General features: G+C 36.8%; 6 protein-coding genes and 1 long non-coding RNA gene across 9 annotated transcripts; 4 read left to right on the top strand and 3 right to left on the bottom strand.

Moving 5' to 3' along the window:
- The first annotated feature begins 79 nt into the window (after positions 1-79).
- LOC18020001 (E3 ubiquitin-protein ligase RZF1) lies at positions 80-2,570 on the top strand. The gene is made up of 3 exons (XM_006402911.2): positions 80-98; positions 225-352; positions 1,257-2,570. Exon 3 carries the CDS (start codon positions 1,379-1,381, stop codon positions 2,348-2,350), a length of 972 nt encoding a protein of 323 aa, XP_006402974.1. The 5' UTR covers positions 80-98; positions 225-352; positions 1,257-1,378; the 3' UTR covers positions 2,351-2,570.
- A 1,454-nt stretch (positions 2,571-4,024) lies between these two features.
- Positions 4,025-4,594, top strand: LOC18020000 (NAC domain-containing protein 104). Its single transcript, XM_024157169.1, has 2 exons — positions 4,025-4,193; positions 4,284-4,594. Exons 1-2 carry the CDS (start codon positions 4,025-4,027, stop codon positions 4,592-4,594), a joined length of 480 nt encoding a protein of 159 aa, XP_024012937.1.
- Positions 4,595-6,718: 2,124 nt separating this feature from the next.
- LOC18019946 (formin-like protein 3) lies at positions 6,719-10,149 on the top strand. The gene is made up of 5 exons (XM_006402909.2): positions 6,719-7,281; positions 8,303-8,415; positions 8,508-8,879; positions 8,959-9,646; positions 9,747-10,149. The coding sequence occupies exons 1-5, from the start codon at positions 7,044-7,046 to the stop codon at positions 9,827-9,829; spliced, it is 1,494 nt and encodes a 497-aa protein (XP_006402972.1). The 5' UTR covers positions 6,719-7,043; the 3' UTR covers positions 9,830-10,149.
- Positions 10,150-10,515: 366 nt separating this feature from the next.
- Positions 10,516-13,060, top strand: LOC18019945 (phosphatidylinositol 4-kinase gamma 8). Of its 3 annotated transcripts, none has more exons than XM_024157243.1 (3): positions 10,516-10,649; positions 10,893-10,936; positions 11,030-13,060. In XM_024157243.1, the coding sequence occupies exon 3, from the start codon at positions 11,142-11,144 to the stop codon at positions 12,804-12,806; it is 1,665 nt and encodes a 554-aa protein (XP_024013011.1). In that variant the 5' UTR covers positions 10,516-10,649; positions 10,893-10,936; positions 11,030-11,141; the 3' UTR covers positions 12,807-13,060. The 3 variants fall into 3 exon arrangements, with proteins under 3 accessions (XP_024013011.1, XP_024013013.1, XP_024013012.1); XM_024157245.1 differs by having other exon boundaries at positions 11,021-13,060; XM_024157244.1 differs by having other exon boundaries at positions 11,016-13,060.
- LOC112087197 lies at positions 11,795-13,441 on the bottom strand. Its single transcript, XR_002899960.1, has 3 exons — positions 13,073-13,441; positions 12,330-12,793; positions 11,795-12,250 (listed from the first exon to the last, which is right to left on the bottom strand). It is a non-coding gene; the product is annotated as an uncharacterized LOC112087197 (long non-coding RNA).
- Positions 13,442-13,833: 392 nt separating this feature from the next.
- Positions 13,834-14,199, bottom strand: LOC18019944. The gene has a single exon (XM_006402907.1). It carries the CDS (start codon positions 14,197-14,199, stop codon positions 13,834-13,836), a length of 366 nt encoding a protein of 121 aa, XP_006402970.1.
- A 757-nt stretch (positions 14,200-14,956) lies between these two features.
- Positions 14,957-17,147, bottom strand: LOC18019943 (WAT1-related protein At3g56620). Its single transcript, XM_006402906.2, has 7 exons — positions 16,874-17,147; positions 16,701-16,763; positions 16,476-16,592; positions 16,110-16,338; positions 15,813-15,971; positions 15,563-15,714; positions 14,957-15,442 (listed from the first exon to the last, which is right to left on the bottom strand). Exons 1-7 carry the CDS (start codon positions 17,059-17,061, stop codon positions 15,217-15,219), a joined length of 1,134 nt encoding a protein of 377 aa, XP_006402969.1. The 5' UTR covers positions 17,062-17,147; the 3' UTR covers positions 14,957-15,216.
- Between the last annotated feature and the right edge of the window lie 3,499 nt (positions 17,148-20,646).

Genomic DNA, 20,646 nt, shown 5'->3' with positions numbered 1-20,646 from the left:
AAAGAAAGCGTGACAAAAAGCCGGCGACTGTCAGAATGGCAGAGCTGTAAATACGGAGAAAGTTAGGGGCTATTAAACCTGATTGAGCAAGACACGTGGTACGTGGTGGGAGTTAAAGGATTTACAGTCTTACAGAATATCACAGACAATGTGGCCTTTTTTTTTTTTTTACACTAAGGCTAAGGTATTTTTCATTTTCATTCTTATAAACTTTTTTTTTACAGTCAATACTCAATAGAGTGAGACGGAGAGATTCTTCCAGGTTCGCTCTCTTTTTCGTCTTCTTCCTCCAAAATCCAATCTCACCACAGCTTCTTTTGAGGTTTCTCGTCTTTCTTCGGATCTATGTGAGGTATGTAACTGATCGAGTTGGTCTTCTAAACCAAGCCATTGTGTCTTGAATCTTCCTTTTTTATTTCTAATTTTTGTCTCCGGATTTCATTTTTCTCGTTATATTTGGATCATTGGATCTGATTTTCTCAAATTTTCAAATAAGGTGTCCTAAGAATTTCCGTCGGAAAGTTTGGAACTTTTGCTCTGTTTTTTGTTTGGCTTGGATTTGTGAATTTTCATGCTCTCGTTTTTCCAGAAGCGCTTACCATGATCTGGTTTTTGATTGATCTTATTTTTCCTTGATTTTCCGTCTGAAAGGTGTATTGGTTTCTGTAGATTGTTTGCATTGTACTTTCTTCATTGTCTCATTCGATTTCTCTCCAGTCTCCACTGCGAGCTATTGTATGGCTCATTTAGATATTCTAGCTAGGAAGTGGTTGAATCGTGTAGATTCCGAGTTCTCACCCGAATCGATCATATTCAGTATTTGTTTTTTTTTTTTTAATTTGGGTTGGCTTAATTTAGAGTATAAGGAGCAATTCACGATCCTGTTAGAGGAATTTGTCTGTTAAAATCTGGGGGTGTGTATTATTCATGATTGAGCTTGTAATGAAACATATCACAGATTCGAATCGAAGATTGTGGTGATAAATTATGAGTGTGAATGCTCGCTCTAACCTGGGAAAAATGAAAAGTCTATTGTTAAGAAAAGCATGATGATTTCCTAATTGGGTGTAACATGTGTTCCAAAGTTTGGCTTTTACTTGCTGAATTGTGACTTATAATTACATTTTGGATGTTGAAGTATGCACATAGCTGAGATGAGCTAGGAAAGTAGGGATATGATCAAAAATTCTTTGGTTTACCAACTTAGCAACAAGTTAGCAGGAGTTGGTGACCAATTCTCCTACTGGATTTTGCAGGCTAATAACTAGTACCTGACTGAAGCAGCCAAAAAGCTTCCTAAGTTTCAAGCACAGGGAACTTCATTTTCCTCTGGTTTTGTAACTCGCAAAGAAGAAGGAGATTGTGACGAGCTGGAGGGATGTCGAGTGGTAGAAACACTCACTGGTGTCACAGATGTCAACGTGGTGTTTGGCTTCGTGGTCGAGACTCTACTTGTCCCTATTGTGGAGGAGGATTTGTTGAGGAAATCGATGTAGCACCGAATATCCCCTTTGATTTGCTTAGAGCTCACAGGGATGTTGAACGTGATTCAACCTTTGATCTCATGGAAGCTTTCTCAGCATTCATGAGAAGCCGCTTAGCTGAAAGAAGCTATGACCGAGAAATCAGTGGAAGAATTGGCTCTACAGGTTCTGAAAGCTTTTCAAGTATAGCTCCTCTGTTGATATTCGGTGGCCAAGCTCCCTTTAGATTGGCTGGTGGAGATAGTAACTCAGTTGAAGCCTTATTCAACGGGTCACCTGGAATTGGTATCACTCGTGGCAACAATACCAATGCGGGAGACTACTTTTTCGGACCCGGTCTTGAAGAACTGATTGAGCAGCTTTCATCAGGGACTCATCATCGAGGTCCACCACCTGCACCAAGATCATCAATTGATGCATTGCCAACAATCAAGATCACACAGAAGCATCTCAAGTCATCAGACTCTCACTGTCCGGTTTGCAAAGACGAATTCGAACTTAAATCAGAAGCAAAACAGATGCCATGTAACCATATCTATCACTCTGACTGCATCGTCCCATGGCTGGTTCAGCATAACTCATGCCCTGTCTGTCGAAAAGAGTTACCATCAAGAGGATCTTCTTCAAGCACACAGAGTGATCAGAACAGAAGCACCAATGGAAACAGAAGGAGGAACCTTTTCTCTAACCTCTGGCCATTCCGCTCGTCTAGCTCAAGGTCGACACAAAACCGCAGAGATACAAACAACGCAGCCACTGCAGAAGAAGGCCTCTATAATCATCACCAGCAACAGCAGCAGCAACAATATCAACATCATCAACAACAATCTCATATGGGTTACAGTGGGTGGCCTTTTGACTATTAAACGTAAATCTAAACTCTTTTGTTGAAGCCTTTCTATATCACTTTGGTCTTTCATGTTTTCGTTTGTGCTTTGACTTGCTCTGTCTCTCTTTCACCTACTATGTTCATTGGTTGCTGTAGATCTTCTGTTTCCGTTGTTTACAGTTTATCAACTTTGTGTTTATTTATGGATTTTAATATCACACATGTTAGCATCTTACTGACTGTGCATTAATAATATGTTTATTTTATTGACGAATGTATGTTGGTTCTTTTTAGTGAAAAAATATAAATATATGTCGTAGATAAAACCATTATTTTTCTTTTGAAAAAACAGGAAAAAAAATTCTCCCAAAAATAGTGACTCATAGATGTATATAAACTCGCTTCTTGATGTTAAATAAAAAAAACCCGCTTCTTCCACAAAATCTTGGCGCTTCTCTCTCGTTAACCTTTGCAACTGAAACACGTTCTTGTGCCGGAGATTGTTCGAAGTTAGGGTTTTTCTCGAAACTACAAACTTGATCTCACGGGGTTCCTCTGTTTTATTGGTTCTCTCTCTCTAATGGCGGACAAAAATAACCAAGAATCAGATCATCCCGCCGGTACGTCTGTTCACAAGCTTGTGATTATTATGTTTCTTCGATTGAATTTCCCCATCGGATTCTTGTAACATTTCGATCACAATCTCCAGTAAGTAGGGTTTAAGAGTAGGATTAGCCAATGGTTTACAGATTTCAGGGTTTCGGGTTACTCTGCTTTTCTTTTCCTCTCCACCAATGATCTTGATTCTATTACTCCATTGTGATGTAGAAGATCCAACGATTCGCACATCAAAGAAGAGAGTAATGGCTGAAAAATCACTTGCTGGGTTTAATAGAGCACACGAGTCCGAGTCCAAGTCCGACGTCGAGTTCAAGAAACAGAAACTTGAACAACTCCAGAGAGAAGCTGCTTGTTACTCTGTTCTCCATGCTGCTCAAGCAGAAACCTCGGCAATCTCACAAGTAACACTTTTTCTCGTGTACTAACTTTCTCATTGTTGAATCTATCTTCTTCTCTTATTTCATTCGGTTTCCTGAGGCTTGTGCTTGTGTCCCCTCTTCTTCAGAAGAACGATTGGAAGATTGCTCACGAAACTAACATCTCTGTTTTGGATAAGATTGCGAAAGATCTTCTGACCATGGATATAGATATAGCACAAGAGAAGGCATTGACAAAATCTGTAAGGATTTATTTATTCATCTTTTTTCCAGAGTCAAGACTAATAACTATGAATTGGCTTTTACCTCGCTCAGAGTTTTGACTTCCATTTTCTTGTCCTTTGTATTTGATTTAGCCCGAAAAGAAGCCAACTTCGAGTCCAACTTGTGTTCCTGAACCTGGCTCAAGCTGTGGAAGTGTTTATCCAGAGCCTCGTGTTGAAAAACGGGTCGGCCTAAGCTTGCTTGATGAAGAAGCTATCGACATGAACAAGAAACAGGCTTGCTCCGATGTTCCCAAAGCCACTAACGCAGAATCTCCATTGAGGTATCTTTATCGAAGCCATCTCTTCTCTCTATTCCTCTATAACGTTTTTGTCAAAACCCTCAGTTTCTTGACCATTCGATGTCTCTTTGCCCTTCTACGTCGTGTATGTTATCTTCCTCGAAATCTTGACCATTGATAATTATTCTCTCTCTCTTTTTTTTCAAGAATGGAGCCAAAATTCAGACCTTTGCCTGTCGGATTCAGATTTCGTCCAACAGACTATCAGATGTCAAGCTATTTTTTGAAGAAAAAAGCTCTAGGACAGCCAATGAGAGTCCGTATCATACCTGAAGAGTGTCTGGATCTCTTCTCAAAACATCCTAGTGATTTGCCTGGTCTGTTTTTCTTTTCTTGATCTAACTTTGCCTTCTTTTGTGAATGAGTTCATTGACAGTCTCTGTTTCATTTTTCTTTCTTGGTTTCAGGGTTTCCAAAAGAAAAGCATTTGTATTTCTATTGCAGGAAAACAAACGGCCAAGACCCTCAAAATCTCTGGACACAAATCGGTGAAGATACTGTGTTCGATCCACAGGAAGAAATTTGTGTCGGTATCAAACGTTCCTTTACTCTCATTGAGCACGAAGAAGAATCCAATGATATTCGTTTACCTGACGAAGAAGAGTTAAATCCAAGAGTTGAATGGTACATGGATGAAATTAGCCTCCCAACTACTGTTGCAGATACTGACTGGGTTTTGTGCCATGTCTTTTATAAAGAAGAAGGTGATTTCTATTGATTGTTTGTCTCCCCTGACTTTTAATTCTTACAAGATGATTTCGCATGATTCTGTCTTTTAAGGATTGAGTGATTTTAAGATTCCTTATATGTAGTGAAACACCAAGACATGACTGTACGTAATGCCTGTGAAGAGTTTATACACTAGTTTTACAGATTTTTTTTTTTTTTTTTATCATTCAGTTGCATCATCTGCAAATCTTAATATTAAACGTAAATATATACCTTACGTCTGTATTTGTTTACTTCACTTTTGGTCTTTGTATTTTGTTTGTGTTTTGTCTTGTTCTGTCTCTCCTTCGCTTACTTATGTTCATTATTTATTGTAGTTCTTCCGTTTCTGTATCTTACGGTTTATCAGCATTGTGTTTTATTTATGGATATTATTATATAACACATGTTAGCATGTTACTAAATTTGTATTGAGTTATTTATGTTTATTTATAGATAAATGTATGTTTCGGCTGGCGCCAACCAAACTTCGATCTGTTTACTTTATTGTTATTAAATATTTGTATCATTCTTCTTCAATTACTTAGGATTTTCTTCTTTTGCAAACTTGTTGTTACGTTTGTTTTACTTACACATTTCGTAAGCAAAAGGTGCTATACCAGAACCTGATAACCTTGAGGCGCTAGCAAAAGCTTGACCATTCTCGAATCTCAATCTCATTAAAAAAAATACTAGATTTTGTGTCATATTGGGGGAAAGTGATGGTTAGATAACCAAATTGCGTCAAGTTGTTTGATGCGAAAGATACATATATTACTGGACCTATTTTTGGCCATTACGAATATGCTAACCCACAAAATAGTAGATTCCGATATATTTCTTTTAGATATGCAAATACTTTTCTGATTTTAGTTTTTAGCTATATCTCTATGCTCCACAAAAGTTGTAGGACAATTCTAAAAAAAAAATAAAAAAATAAAATCACAATTTGTATTTACTTTTTCATACTTACCACCAAAATTATAAAATTGCAAAAATATCACAACTTTAGGTTTATGAATAGTTTTTAGAAAAAAACCTCCAAGTTATGAACATTTTCTCAACTTTCATAAACCATTCTTAAGTGATGCAAGGCTTAGCGATCCATACAACAACATTTAAGAAATGAACCAAAAAGATTGCTAAAAAAGAAAGGGAAGTTGAATATAGTAACCAATCGACATTCGAGTTTTGTCCTCATTTTTTTGTTAGATGGAGATTTTGGTTGAAGAAGCAGTGAAATCGCATCCGCCACATCACATATGGTGTAATTGAATAAGCAGTAAATAGCATTAGCCACATCACACATGGCGTAGAAATTATGATACAATCTATCTTAAAAATTCATGTCACCGACGAAGAAGCTTTAAAAAGACCCACAAGATTTCTGCCGTATAGGGAAAGTGACAAAAGTCTTTGACCTAAAAAATCTCTCTCTTTTCTTTTTTTTTTTCTTTTATAGATCTTTTGTCTCTTCCGTGATCGAAGTTTCACAACTAACTACTTGTCTTCTCAACAAGTTACTACTTCCCTACACAGTTTCCCATCATCATAAATGATTATATCTTTAAAATCTATTTATCCGCTTCTACTACCAATTACCTTTAACGTTTCACTTTTGTTTTGACTTCTCCTCTTCTCAAACATTCAAATAGTGATCTAAACAAGTATCGCTATGATGTTGTAATTCGAATTCAAATAGTTGATTTGATTTACATAGTTTGCACACAGATAAAGAAAAAAACACTCGATACTTGATTTACATTAGATAAAAAGTAGCATTTTCATTGTTTAATTACTTCTTTACAACTAAGCTACGCATTGGAGGGGTTGATAAACTTTTTTTACTTAATCTACAGTCTACAGATGAACATTGCATCTATTTAGGAAAAATAATGTTTATGTCATTCTGAACCAAAATTCGAAAGGAAAGAAAAATATTTTCTTTTTTGGTTCTGTCTCTCTCTTTTTTTTTTTTCTTGACTAAAACAATAAAAGTTTCGAAATTCAAATTGACACGAGCTCACAAGTCACACCCACTAGTACAACTGCTCTGTACATTATAAATTTATAATTACTAAACAAATGTTAAGTGTAGAAAAAGAAAAAGATAAAGCAAACACAAATACTCTCTTCTCACACACAATAAGAAAAAAAAAAAAGGAAAAGGAGAGAGTTCTCTCTATTGTCATTTGCAGAGAAAGCTACTTCACTCCTTTTTTCTCCCTTGCTTTGTGCTCCGTCTCCCTGAGCCCTACATTTTTGTTTCAATCGACAGGGAACCGCTTTGTTGCTTGCTTTTGGGAGCATCTTCTTTGCCTAATTTTCCTTTGGATTTCCTTCGGGGTTGAAGAAGCCGGCCTTTATGGGTGCGGCAGAATCTTGACCCGATCGTTTTATGGTGGATTTGGAGCTATTCCGTGAATGAATCTGTGTTTTATGCTGTGGCTTTGTTTGTTATGGGGAAGAATACCGATGAGGAGCAGAATCTCCCTGGTGACGACGGAGCTGCTACTACGGCTAGGATTAACGGATGCTCCGGCTGTTTCTCCGCTCGGATCTCTAGATGCTTTAGTCTCAGATGCGTTTTGATTCTCGCTTTTTCTGCTGCTCTGTTTCTCTCCGCTTTGTTTTTGTTGCCTCCATTCCTCGGATTAACAGATCGTGATGATCTAGATCTCGATCCAAGGTTTAAAGGTAAAAATTCCCGTTTTCTCCTATCTTCTTTTGCCTCGAGAGTCCTCTTAGGATTTTAGATCCCGTTGGGTTCGTGTCAATCTGCCTTGATATGATTTGTGTTACAGATCTAGGGTTTGTGATTCGTTGGGGGGTTTTTTTTTTCTCGCCTTCTGGATTTCACATGGGAATGTAGGGAGAAACTCAGTGATAATTCACATGAATGATAATGAGATTGAGCTGTTATAAAGCTGGAATATTTTCTATAACAGGACAAAGCTCGTTTCTGAATGAGCCCTAATTTTTAATGGATTTCCTGAAATTTTGTTAGGAGGTGATGTAGGGAATGTAAACTTTCATTGACTTGGACTTAGAAATGGCTATTTTAGGCCATTTCTTTATTGGTTATGTATGAATTTTTGTTGAAATTTGATGTAAACCTTGTGGAGTTCAGTAGTCGATATAAAGATGTGTTTTTTAGTCCCAAACTGTCTGATAAGGTTATACCATGAGCTCCATTTTTAGTATTGTAAACACCTTTATTGAATCAACACTGCTTAATAAGTATATTTCTATAAATGTCTCAGAATGTTGTTTTAAGCTTGGCAGGGCTAAAAGCCTAAAATTGGTTCAAAATGTCTCATGAAAGCAATGATTTGTTTCCATTTATTCTTATTAGCTCACCAAAATCTTTTTCTCCGTTTACAATCTTTTCTCAAAGCTGGTTGGTAGAAGCAATTAAGAACGTAGACATAGTCGGTGCATAGTTTAGTACGTGAACTAGGTGTGCAAAACAGATTTACCTCAAGTGTCTGATTTTGTTTCAAAATCTAATCTAGTTGTTGTCACTTGCCTGGGCAGCCTAAGACTGTTTTAGTTTGAATAATGTAACTTTCTCCAATTCTGTTATCTAAATTTTCTTTCATGCAACGACTTACATGTGTTTATATGATCCCTATATTCTTATGTTTATTCCCCTGAACATTGAAGCAACAACATTTTTAGCTACCTATATCTTGCGCCCTGATATATCTCTATGCAGATCACAGGATAGTGGCGAGTTTTGTTGTTGGAAAACCAGTTTCGTTCTTGGAAGACAATTTGTTGCAGCTTGAGAATGATATCACCGATGAAATAAGCTTTCCCATGACCAAAGTAACTAAGCTTCCATTCCTTATCTCACTTGCATGGATTTCATTGTATCCATGTTGATCATTTTGTAACTTCTGTATCTTTTCTTGAACTAGGCTGTGGTGTTAGCCCTTGAACGCTTGGGTAATCTTAACAGAACGATGGTTATTTTTGCCATCGATCCCGAGAAAAAGAATACTAAGATACCTGCCGAAATTGAGAGTCTGATAAAGGCAGCTTTTGAAACTCTGGTCCAAAAGCAGTTGTCTTTCCGCTTGACTGAATCCTTGTTCGGGCAACCCTTCTTTTTTGAAGTGCTAAAATTCCCAGGAGGAATCACTGTGATCCCTCCCCAGCCTATATTCCCCTTGCAGAAAGCGCAGATTCTCTTCAACTTCACACTAAACTTTTCGATATACCAAATTCAGTTAAACTTTGAGGAACTCACTAGTCAGCTGAAGAAGGGTATTAATCTGGCTCCCTATGAGGTATGACAACTCTTAGTCACAAGATCAGTCTATTGCTACTGATTCGGAATATTGAATTTCTCTCTTTGTTGAATTTCAGAACTTGTACATAACCTTGTCAAATACTAGAGGCTCAACGGTGGCGCCTCCTACAATAGTTCATTCTTCTGTTCTACTCACTTTCGGTACCTCTTCAAGGTTGAAGCAGCTTGCTCAAACCATCACTAGCTCTCATTCCAAAAACCTTGGCCTAAACCACACTGTATTTGGTAAGGTTAAGCAAGTCCGTCTTTCCTCATTCTTGCCACATTCACCCGCCATATCATCACCCCCTTCCCCTTCCCCTTCCCCTTCTCCTCAACCTGAAACCAGCCAACAATACTACCATCATCACCACCATCATCACCATCACCACCACCATCATGATCGTGCTCCGGAACCTTCACCTGCAACTAAGAGCTTCACACCTGCAACTAAGAGTTTTGCACCTGCATCAGCGCCAACCAAGCACTCACCTTTACCCCCGAGAAACCCGCCTTGCCCTTACGAGCAGAGGAGACCTAAAGGAAACAATGCTCTGAATCATCACACTGCACCACCAACGCCTGCACCGCACCGGTCTAAGTCACACACACCAGCGCCAAACCCGACCCCGCCACATCATCATGCCATCCCAGTATCTAGTCCACTTCCCAACGTCGTATTTGCTCATATCCCCCCTCCATCGAGAAACACCCCACAATCACAACCAACCGGTGAAAAAACTCCTGCACCTTCTCCTACTCCATGTAAGCCTTTCTTCTTGTTTTCAATATCTGCATCCATGGATTTGTTGATTCACTGAACTAAAACATCTCAAATCTGAAATCTGTTTATTATCTGCTGCAGCTTCGGCGAGCATTGGTCCAACCTTCAATAGGGCATCATCGAAGCTGCTTGTAATAGCAGCTGTTGTAATCATCTGTCTGTAAAACCAAAAAAAAAGAAAAAAAAAAAAAAGAAGAGAAAAGCGCCGGAAGAAACTGCTTTTAACGTTCAAGCTGTAAAAAGAGTAGCAGCAGTTCACAAAAGCAGAACTCATTCGGTCACAACATCAAGGTAATTGTATAAAGGAACAAAAGGAAGAAAAAAAAATGTATGTATGAAAAATGAAGAGAGTTTTTTTGTAAAAGAGTTGTTGAGGTTTGCAGCACAAAAGTGTGTCTTGCACCTAACATCCGAGAAAAAGAAAACTTAAATATATAAACCTTTCTGTTTTTATTTTGTTGTATATAAAGTAATTTTGTTACATCGCTACACATATTTTCCGTTTGAAGATCTCCGAAAATGCTAGAGACGAGCATCCCTATCGCATGATCTCTTTCTTTGTGCCTCTTTGTTGATTTCAAATATCTTCTTCATCAGAACGATTAAATGCGATATCTGTCTTCTGAATACTATTTGTTCACTCTGCACTTGAAATATTCTTATGTCATGGTGACAAACAATCCCAACAAAAGAGCTTTATGTCTATTTTTGGTTCCTCTCTCCTACAAAAGAGGGAAGATCAGAAACGTAGAGATAAGAACAAACATTTATGGAACGTAATAAATTTGGAGGAAAGAGGATGAAAGAAATAGAAAATGAAAAACCAAATTTGAAAAAGACAAAAAGTAGAAGAAGAGAAAGAATAAGTCTGGGAAGGGGAGTCCCAGAAATTTTTTTCCGGTGACAGTGTCGTCGGTTCTCTGACGCTCCCCCACTTTTTTTATTTGTTCAATCTTTCCTTGAATGCCTTTACTCGTATTCAGGGTACGTTCAATTCTTCTTCTTCTTCTTTTTATCCATTTCTTGATAATTTTAAAGTAAGTTTCTGGTGCATTCGATATCAGCTATGTCGAATCATTGAACAATTTTTAGAACTGATGTTGAATTTTGTTGGCTTGTTCTTCAAGCAATCAGCTGCTGTATTGGTCGTATTACTAGGGCTTCCCTGATTGTGTTAGTACTTTTTACAGATTTTAATAGACCAGAAATATTGCTTCGAATTTGCAGAAACTTGCGGCGATTTTACAATAGGAAGAGCGAGGGATTATAAGGTATCTCCCATTCTAATTGCATCTATATATATATACATCTATTCGAGGAACATCATCTTATGTTCATGTGCTAAAACAGAGAAGAATTTGCAGGTACTATATATGGATTCAAGCCATTCAAAAAAATGATTTGTTGGTCACAACGAACTGGACCATCCAAGAGTTCCACAATTAATCTGAGAAACACTCCCAACAAAAGTTTGGCATGAACTGTATGGCCGTGGCTCTCGATCCACTAACCGACCGGTTCACACAGTTTAGCCGATCTTCACAAAGATGCAGACTCCAATCTCTAACCAACCTCGACTTCAACTTTCTCGATTTCAACACTAAACCAACCAATCTCACCGCTTCACACTCCTTCAACCACCGAAGCGTTTCCACTCCATGCTTCTCCTATCAAGATGCCGGTTTCAAATCCGCTCCTGCTCCTGCTCCACGAATTGAGATTCTCGGTGGTCGAGAAGTCCCTGCTATACGCGCCCTTGTAGCTGAAGTTAACATAGCTATGGTCTCAGGAGCTAGGCCATTGCTTTTACCAAGTGGCTTAGGAGGTGCTTATCTTTTGCAAACCAGAAAAGGTCACAGTATTGCTGTTGCCAAGCCAGTTGATGAAGAGCCTTTAGCTTTCAACAATCCTAAAGGACCTGGCGGTTTGATGCTCGGACAACCCGGCATGAAACGGTCTATTCGGGTCGGTGATTCCGGAATCCGTGAATTGGCTGCTTACCTCTTAGACCACCATGGCTTTTCCAGCGTTCCGACAACGGCATTGGTCAGAATCTCGCACGTTCCTTTCCATGTCAGTGATGGTGAAGCGACCTATAAAGTTGCCTCTTTGCAACGATTTGTGGGTCATGATTTTGATGCAGGAGAGCTTGGACCAGGAAGCTTCACGGTTGGTTCGGTCCATAGGATTGGGATACTTGATGTGAGAGTCATGAACCTCGATAGACATGCTGGAAACATGTTAGTGAAGAAGATACATGACCAAGAAGACCAGAGTTGTTATAACGGAGTTGGAGCAGCCGAGCTCGTGCCTATAGATCATGGTCTTTGCCTACCAGAATGCTTCGACGATCCTTATTTCGAATGGCTTAACTGGCCTCAAGCTTCGGTTCCATTCACTGAGGCAGAGCTTGAGTATATATCGAATCTTGACCCTTTTAAAGACGCAGAGATTTTAAGAACCGAATTATGCTCTATACAGGAATCTTCCATACGAGTCCTCATCGTCTGCACTATATTCTTGAAACAGGCAGCTGCTTCAGGGCTGTGTCTTGCAGAGATTGGTGAGAAGATGACTCGAGACATCTGCAGAGGGGAAGAGAGTTCAAGTGTGTTGGAGATTCTCTGCAACAAAGCAAAAGCAAGCGTGGTTGATGGAACTTACGAAGAAGAAGAAGAAGAAGAAGACGATGATGGTTATAGAAGTGAATGGGATGAAGTAGAAGCAGAGCTGGAGTGTTGTATTTTTAACTTTGACGATGAATTTGAAGATATAGAATGCAAAGAGCTTCCAGAGATGAGTCAGGTCTCTAAAACGCCTTTGTTTCCAACAGCTATATCCTTGTCTGCGAATCTATCTGCTCTCATGATGTGTTCTTGGATTGGTACTCATGATAAACCGACCAGAAATGTAAACGACATTAACAGAGAAGAAGACTGGAAAGATAGGAGTATTGTGAGGAGCAAGAGCCACCCTATCTGTGTAAATCATGATGAAAAAGAAGGTGTTTTTTTGGGAGACATGAGTGCAGATGAATGGGAGATGTTCCTGCAGATTTTCCAGATGCTTTTGCCAGAAGCACTTGAAGGCTCAACATCCAAGGGACCAAAGCCAAGATTTGGATCTTCCTGCAAATTCTAAGGAAACAATATTTAAAAAAAAAAAAAGAAAAGAGCAAACTAAAAGAGTGATGAAATCTCGAAAGGTTAAGATTCAGATGTTTATTCATAGAAAGAAAATGGAAAATATGAGACGAGCAGACTAAAGCCGTCCAATCCAAATGACTTGCTATGTTCTTCTTTCTCGTTTCTTTATTGTACCAATTCATTACTGAAACATTCAGTACCATATATATCTACAAGAGAATGATCAATGTAACTGATAATATGCACTTCACAGAGATTTACCTGTTCCATGTAATTTCTTGGCACAATACAGAATTTCAGGTCTCAGGACAACCAAAAGAGAGTGTACATATGAAGAATTTGGTTCTTATATTATATTGTTGCAAGAATTGACCTCCGTAAATCCTCTCAGACTTAGTCATGGACACTGTCACTGGCCATAGGAAGACAAAAACCGGTTTATTGGATGGATTTAACCAAACGACTAAGGGATTTCCTGTCACACTTGCCGCGAATTCCTCTAATGAAGGCGTTTGGCTCCTCGATTTACTATTTCGCCATTTAGAGCAGCAGAAGGACGATCAGAAAATCTCCGGCAAGCGATGAAGCAGAGGGATCGAGCGATGACGAAGACGACGAACAAAATAAAAAACCTTCTTGACCCGAGTTGGAGAATGCATACCGTTTTTAATTGTTCTTAACGCTCTTAGAACCAGAACATCGTACCGTTTTTAATTGTTCTTAACGGTCTTAAACCAGAACATCGTACCGTTTTATTTATCTTATACAGTATTCGCTCTTTCTGGTATACGTAGTACGTACGTTTAATCGAAAAAGCGTGAATTTATTATTTTTTGGTTTTTTTTTACAACGGTTCAAAATTATTTTATACCATAAGATTTTTTTTGTTTCAAAATACCATAAAATAAAAACAGAAGAAAGGAGTTAGATAACATAAACTCTACTAGAAAATCGAATTGGATTGTATTGTCAATCCTCATTCATTTTCATCAATAAAACAAATATAGATACTCAAGATAAAATTAAACCGGGACACAAAGATACCACACTTGTGTGCTTTTCTCAATAAAATCTTGTTTTTCAACACCTTGAAGCTTAGGTACAAGCGTCTCGATTAAATGCTTTGTCACAATGTTAAGACAAGATTGTCCCATGTGGTAAATTTCTAGGCAGCATCCATTTTCTTTCAATTGACCATGGCGATACATTTCGGCCGTGGCATATACTGCACACTTTGAAGATATCCTCGCCATACATTGGTTAACAATGCGGTCTGGTTCAGGAGATTGAGCTAAACCAGTGGCTGCAGATGCGAGTGCAGCCATCGCAATAATTGTGAATAAGGCTGCAGCCATGGATTTGGTGACCATACTTGGTTTGAAGGCCATGATGTATTCTTTTATTTTGTATTGTGAATTGTTCAATACTTCAATTGAATCATTTTTTTTTTTAATCCGGTCAATATATATAGGAAAATATATAATTGTAACGATTTGGAATGACTTTAATGGTTGTTTAAATCTCTCTTTATACAATTGGCGATTCTCTAAAATTGTTTAAAATATCATCTTATTGGATCTAGTATTGGTTAAAATAGGTTGAAATCCATGGTTATTAGATTTGTCATTTATTAAAATGCTTTCCTTATAACAATTTGAGATTTTGTTACAAAATTAAATCAAAAAGCATTTGAAATTTTTTTGGAAGATTTTTGTAGTAAGAAAATGCACTGGTCATATAGTGGTATTTCAAAATTATTTAAGAAAAAAAATTGTTTTTACATTTCTTCCTCTCCCCTCTTTAGAGTTTTTAATGTCATACGAAACACAGTTTCATTTAATGTCATAAATTTAATCTAATTAGAATTTTTAATGGGTGATTTTCTTTTTAGTGAAACTGTGTTTCGTATGCATTCAGATTAATGAGGCGTTTACTTGTACTTATTAAGGGTGATGCGTTTAATTTGCAATTAATTGAAAACGCCTACGTTTATTTCGTTTTGCAAAAAGTAATTGTACAAGGGTCCAGGAGATCAACATTTGAACTAATAAACACAATTAATGTTTTCATTAATATCTTCTGGATTTTCTAGATCTTTATACTTTTAGACTCTCATCAGTCATCACCTCAATATATGGGTACACATTTGAACTAGATAGAATATATATGGTCAAAAGCAACATATTTGAGCGCGATTATTAATCTAATTGGTCTTATTAAGGGGTTTGAATTAACCATGGATGATGGGTACCCCTACTAATTAAGATTAGAAAACAAAACCTAAAAACAAAAGGTTGGAGCATGATATATAACAAAGAAAACGTTGCTCCTCTATCTAACAAAAAAAAGGAAAGACTTAAAACATCTGATTAAGCTCGTGAACACTTTTCTTTATACTCACGAGACTACAACAAACCCACCACCATTTTAGCTTTCCCCGTAGATTGCATTTCAACATCTACTTCCTCATCAATCCTTGGCATCGAGAGACCATTATCCTTGGCATTCGAGCCTTTACAAATTTTGACATTAACATCTACAAACTTTTCCTCACTCTTCTCTTCTTCATCCCCTTCCTTTCCCCATAGAACCGCGTAGACTCCCACCATTAATATCGCCATTCCAAGAACCCTAAAATTTCCGAAAATTTGATGTAAGAAAACAAAAATAGTAGTAGTTTAATTAGACACAATATGAGGATTAATTATTTAGCCATATGACCTAACTAGTAAAAAACCAGTGGTATCTTACCCGCCAAGGTATAATCTTTGGCCGAGGATAAGGAAGCCAATGATGGATCCGATTATGACGATAAGAGGGTTAAAAGAAGTGACAAAGACAACACCTTTTTGCTTCGTCATCGAACCTTGAACGTAGTATGCTATGCTCGACGACATTACACCCTGTATAAATTAAGTATACATTCACACATTGTTAAGTATTGTAATTCGATATATAACCACAAATTAAGTTGTATATGTAACCAAGAAGAAGGACGAACCGCGTAAGCAGAGGCTAGAAGGTTCATGTCAAAGCCAATGTTCCATGCAGAAAGGTTTGGTTCCATCACAAACGTTAGGGCTGTAGACTGTAACGTTCCCATGAAGCACACCATCGTCGATAATGAAAGCTGAGATGAGTATCTCTTCAACGTAGCCGCCTAAAGATAAAAAAATATATACATTTTTTCCTAATTCGTTAGAACAAAATGTTAATTTTGTATATAATCACTTTTTTTTGCCTAGATCATCACAATTTTTCCAACTGCGTTTGTCATCTAAAAAAAAATATTAAGCACCTGAAGAACGAAGAAGGAAGCCCAAGAAAAAGAGGCGATGAGTAGGAAGATGGTGGCCTTGAGGTAGTCATCACCGGCCGGCGACGAAGCATCGCCGTTGAGGTGCGATCGGAGAAACATGATTAGATGACTTTTGAATAAAATCATCAACATGGCTCCAACCACTATCACTAATGTCCCCACCACTTTTGCTTGGAATCTTACTTTTCTCAGCTCCACCTTCTCCATCCTTTTTTTTTAATCGCCAAAACATTTAAATCATATATCATTAATTAGCAACGTATCATATTGTACAAACTAACCTATTGTATTTACCTAGCTATAGTTAAATTTCAAGTTATAAATATGCTTTAAATTTAGGTATACCTGCAAATTATGGAAATGATAAAGGTCAAAGCAGGCACGATGTTGGTGACGGCGCCGGCAAAAGTCGGTGAAGTGAGTTTAAGACCAGCGTAATATAGGTTCTGATCGATCGTAGGCCTGTTGTGAATAATTTACACACAAAAAGTTATAAAAGTAATATTTATATACATGTCAAGCGAATGTTTTCGAGAAAAAGAAAAATGATTCAAATCAAAGAAGACTAACCCAAGAAGAGCTAGTACAAATATTTGCATGAATATTGGGAACGTCATCTTCGGCCTCACTTTCCTAGAACATCCAAATAACTGTTGTCATTTCTATTTAAATGCTTGTAACTGATGAGAATCGATCTCTCTACCTTTCTATATATATATGTAGTTATATAACTAATATGTTACCTCTCGGAGAGAAGGGCGAAAGGTGCAATAGCAGCCATGGCAAAACCATTACGATAAGCCACAAGGACGTAATGGCTCATGCCACGGTCGAGCACAACCTTGGTCACGAGGTTCATGCCAGCGTATCCGAATTGGAGGCAAACCATTGCAAAGTAAGGCTTGGCTGATTCAGATATCTTTAACCCCATATATGAATTAAAGAGAAGGAAAAAAACAATTTGGTATATGGATTCAAAAATATTTATAGGAATAGAGACGAGACACCACTTGTGGGGCTAGCTTCCTACGAACAAAGTGGTGAGAGGTTTATTTGTATTTATAGAGCATCATATTCGGATGAGTTCGAATGCCCTTTTGTTTTTTTTCCTGATAATTATTTATTCTTTATTTCTTTTTTAGTGACGTTCGCATTAATTATTCTGTTATCGAATCTGTAAGAATTATCTTCAGTCTCTTTATTTTTTTTAGGGGAAATCAGATGAGATACTTATAAGTAACACAATAACCGAGCTACTAATAGTGAAATCAGTTAGCTAAATTAAAGTTATCTTAAATTGAAGTGAATATTTGAGATATTTATTTAAGATATATATGATATAAACAAAAATGTAAACAACGCGAGGAAAGTGTAATGGAAAAAATGCAGACGTAAATGATCAGTGAACACACACAATCCCCTCCACAATATCACATTATAATTAGTCTGAGGATGGGATTTTAGGGAAAGTAAAACACGAAACACAAGTGGACTGAGTGAATTTACAAGTGGCAGCAGAAACAAAGTGGGATCCAAGCTTACGTCGATTGTAGGACCCTTATATGAAATAAAAAATCTGTGATGTTGCAAAATGCTTTGAAGAGAGTGGTTTGGTATTGTGGGGCATTCATTAACCATATCCGTAGGGGATGCGATAATTGAAGTCGCCCTGTGAATTGCTGATGCCATAAACCGAAACAGAAAACAAACAGCTAGAAATACAATTTTTTTACTATATTAGAATTTTAACGCCAACAATAAACACTAACAAACAATATAATTACACCAAATGAATTATGGCCCTAAGAATTTTAAAAAGTTGCGTTTTGTAAAATCTCTGTTGTTTCTTGTTTGAAAAGGATTTCGGTTATGAATTATGAGAGAAAAGTATTCGAGTTTCGGTATAGACTCGACCATATATATATGAGTGCGTGTATAGATAGATATTTTTCGCGCAGAATCTATACCGAAACATAGTCAAATTAACTATCCAAAACCCTTTTAAGAGTAAATATAAGATATTAATTGCACTATATTAAAAAGAAGATCTGCACATCACACTAATTAATTTATTGTGATATGTATTTATTTTTTTATAATCCGGATGTGTCGTTATGTTGCAAGTGTTCATTGGTTTTAATTGAAATAAAAAGAAGTTGGGCATGATCCATTACCTTCGGTAGAATATGCATTACTATCACTTTAAGTGAGAGTATTGAATACTTTACAAAGTTGGGGAAGAATTTTGCCAAACTGATCATCTCTTCAAATCAATTTGATGAAAAAGTGATTCATTCATATTTTATAGATAATTTGTGGATAATATCATATGGAGTACGTGGTAGAACTTGGAAAAACTTGGAAAATGGAGTGATTAACTATCCATATGATTCATATAGAATTTAACTACCGTATAGTATTTAGACGCCATCTCACCAATAGATTTATAAATTTGAATAATAATAATTATTATAATAATAATAAATTTATTTATCAATTGTATCGGTCGTGTATGCATGTGTCGACATAATTGTTCCAAATGCTATGATATATATCGATTCGAATCTATTCTTCTGGGTTAGAGATTTGGGATTATATGCTTCCATATTCGTGGCTCACATAGATTCATAAAATCAGAACTATATTAGAATCAACACACGACATGAGCTGACACATGGGAATAAAAACATGTGTATTTATGAAGATGCTAAATTCTCGATTATAAATTTGATATCGTAGATTTGATATTTATTTTATTAAATAATAGATAAACAAGAAGGATAAAGTGCGATGAAGAATGTGGGTGCGTTTTTGGGTACCAAAGAGAAACGGAAACAAAGAGGCAAACAAATCCAAATGGGCATCTAAACATATTCCAGCATATGCAAATTCATCTTTAACCACTCACATCAGACCGACAATTTATTAATGACTTCGTGATTGAAATGAACACATATAACCGATCGATTCTATTGCATAACAAATAATAATATGTTTATAAATAAAATTGTTTAAAACACGTTCAAATTTAAAAGTACAATATGAAGTATTACCTCATATTGAGTGAGTGATATTCAAACAAATAACATGAGAGTCTGATGGTGAATTTTATCCTCATATTAAGATGGTGTAAGCTCTCTATATCCTTCGTCAGATATAGTTCATTTTTAAGTATCTTTCAAGTTTCATCATTGCTTTTTAGTCTTTTCCTTTCTCTCAATATGTTCAGCACAGATGTTTTTTTTTATAAAAAAAAACATTTTATCTTTTTACACATTATAATTTGGTTTTGTTGATTAATAGATAACATTTTCAAAATTTTATACTACCCGATTTTTAAACTAAACTAAATTTATTTGTCTTGATTTTCTTTTTGTTGTTAAGTTTTCAGGACATTAAATCTCTCAAATAGGGATATGATATGCTATATTAATTAGTGTGGTAAATCTAAATCATATCTTAATTTGGAAATATGTGATGGCTGAGACTTGAGATCATAAATAAGTACTATTGAAGTAATTTTCTATATAACTAAAATAAAAAATGCAAAAAACAAAAATCAAACCAAAATTCAACCGAAACATGGATTGTTGTTTTATTTTTCTTGGTTTATGGTTTTTTTCCCCGCCTTTTACCCAATTTTAATAGATTTTGTAGAATTTATCATTTTTGTTAACACGGATTTCACGTGTTAGAGTTTTCAAGATTAACGGAATATTTAAAATTATTAGACTTGCAACAAAAAAAAAAGATATGGAGAAAAAGGGAAAATAAGATAAAGTGTAGATTCCACCGGCCAAGTACGTGAATGAACAAGAAACGCAAGAAATTATGGGATTTGAAAAAGCGAAATGGGCCTCTGTTGCTTCTACATCTCTCTTTAGTTTTTCAGTCTTTTTCTTCCTTTGTCTCTTCCTCTAGCTGTGAAGTTAAGCTTAGATATATTCATTTTTGTAACATTTTTTTTTCGATAATTTTACATCCCCTTTTATTGGTACTTCATACGGTCTATTTCTTTTTTTTTTTTTTCCACAACCCAATTGTTACATCATATTTGGCCCGTTAAGGAATTGGTCCGAAAACTATCCTCAGTTGGCTCGTTATGAATAATTTGGGAGAAAATATCGTCTCTTGCTCGAGCTCCTTTTGCAAGACTATCTGCTCGAACATTTGAACTTCTGGGGATATGTGATAGGTTAAAATCCAAAAAGCTTTCCAGAAGAATACGAAGGGCTTCCAGCTCTGATGAAAAAGATGGCCAATCCGATGGAGATTCATACATGCTTACCAAATCCGAACAATCGGTCTGAAAGTGAACGGATAAGATTTGTCTCTCTATCACACAAGACATAGCCCATAACAGACTCTCCAATTCGGCATGAAGGGCCGATAGGCTTCAGCGGCAGCCCTGTAGGCCAAAGATCTCACCACCCCTCTCATCCTTTAGACTCCATCCGAGCCCACTTACCAGCCGTTACTTATCCAGGAAGCATCGACCTGACACAGCGGTAACCTC

Source organism: Eutrema salsugineum, unplaced genomic scaffold (assembly GCF_000478725.1).
Source record: "Eutrema salsugineum unplaced genomic scaffold, Eutsalg1_0 scaffold_19, whole genome shotgun sequence".
NCBI lineage: Eukaryota > Viridiplantae > Streptophyta > Magnoliopsida > Brassicales > Brassicaceae > Eutrema > Eutrema salsugineum.
Note: the sequence above shows the minus strand (reverse complement) of the source record. Positions and strands in the feature narration are given on the sequence as shown.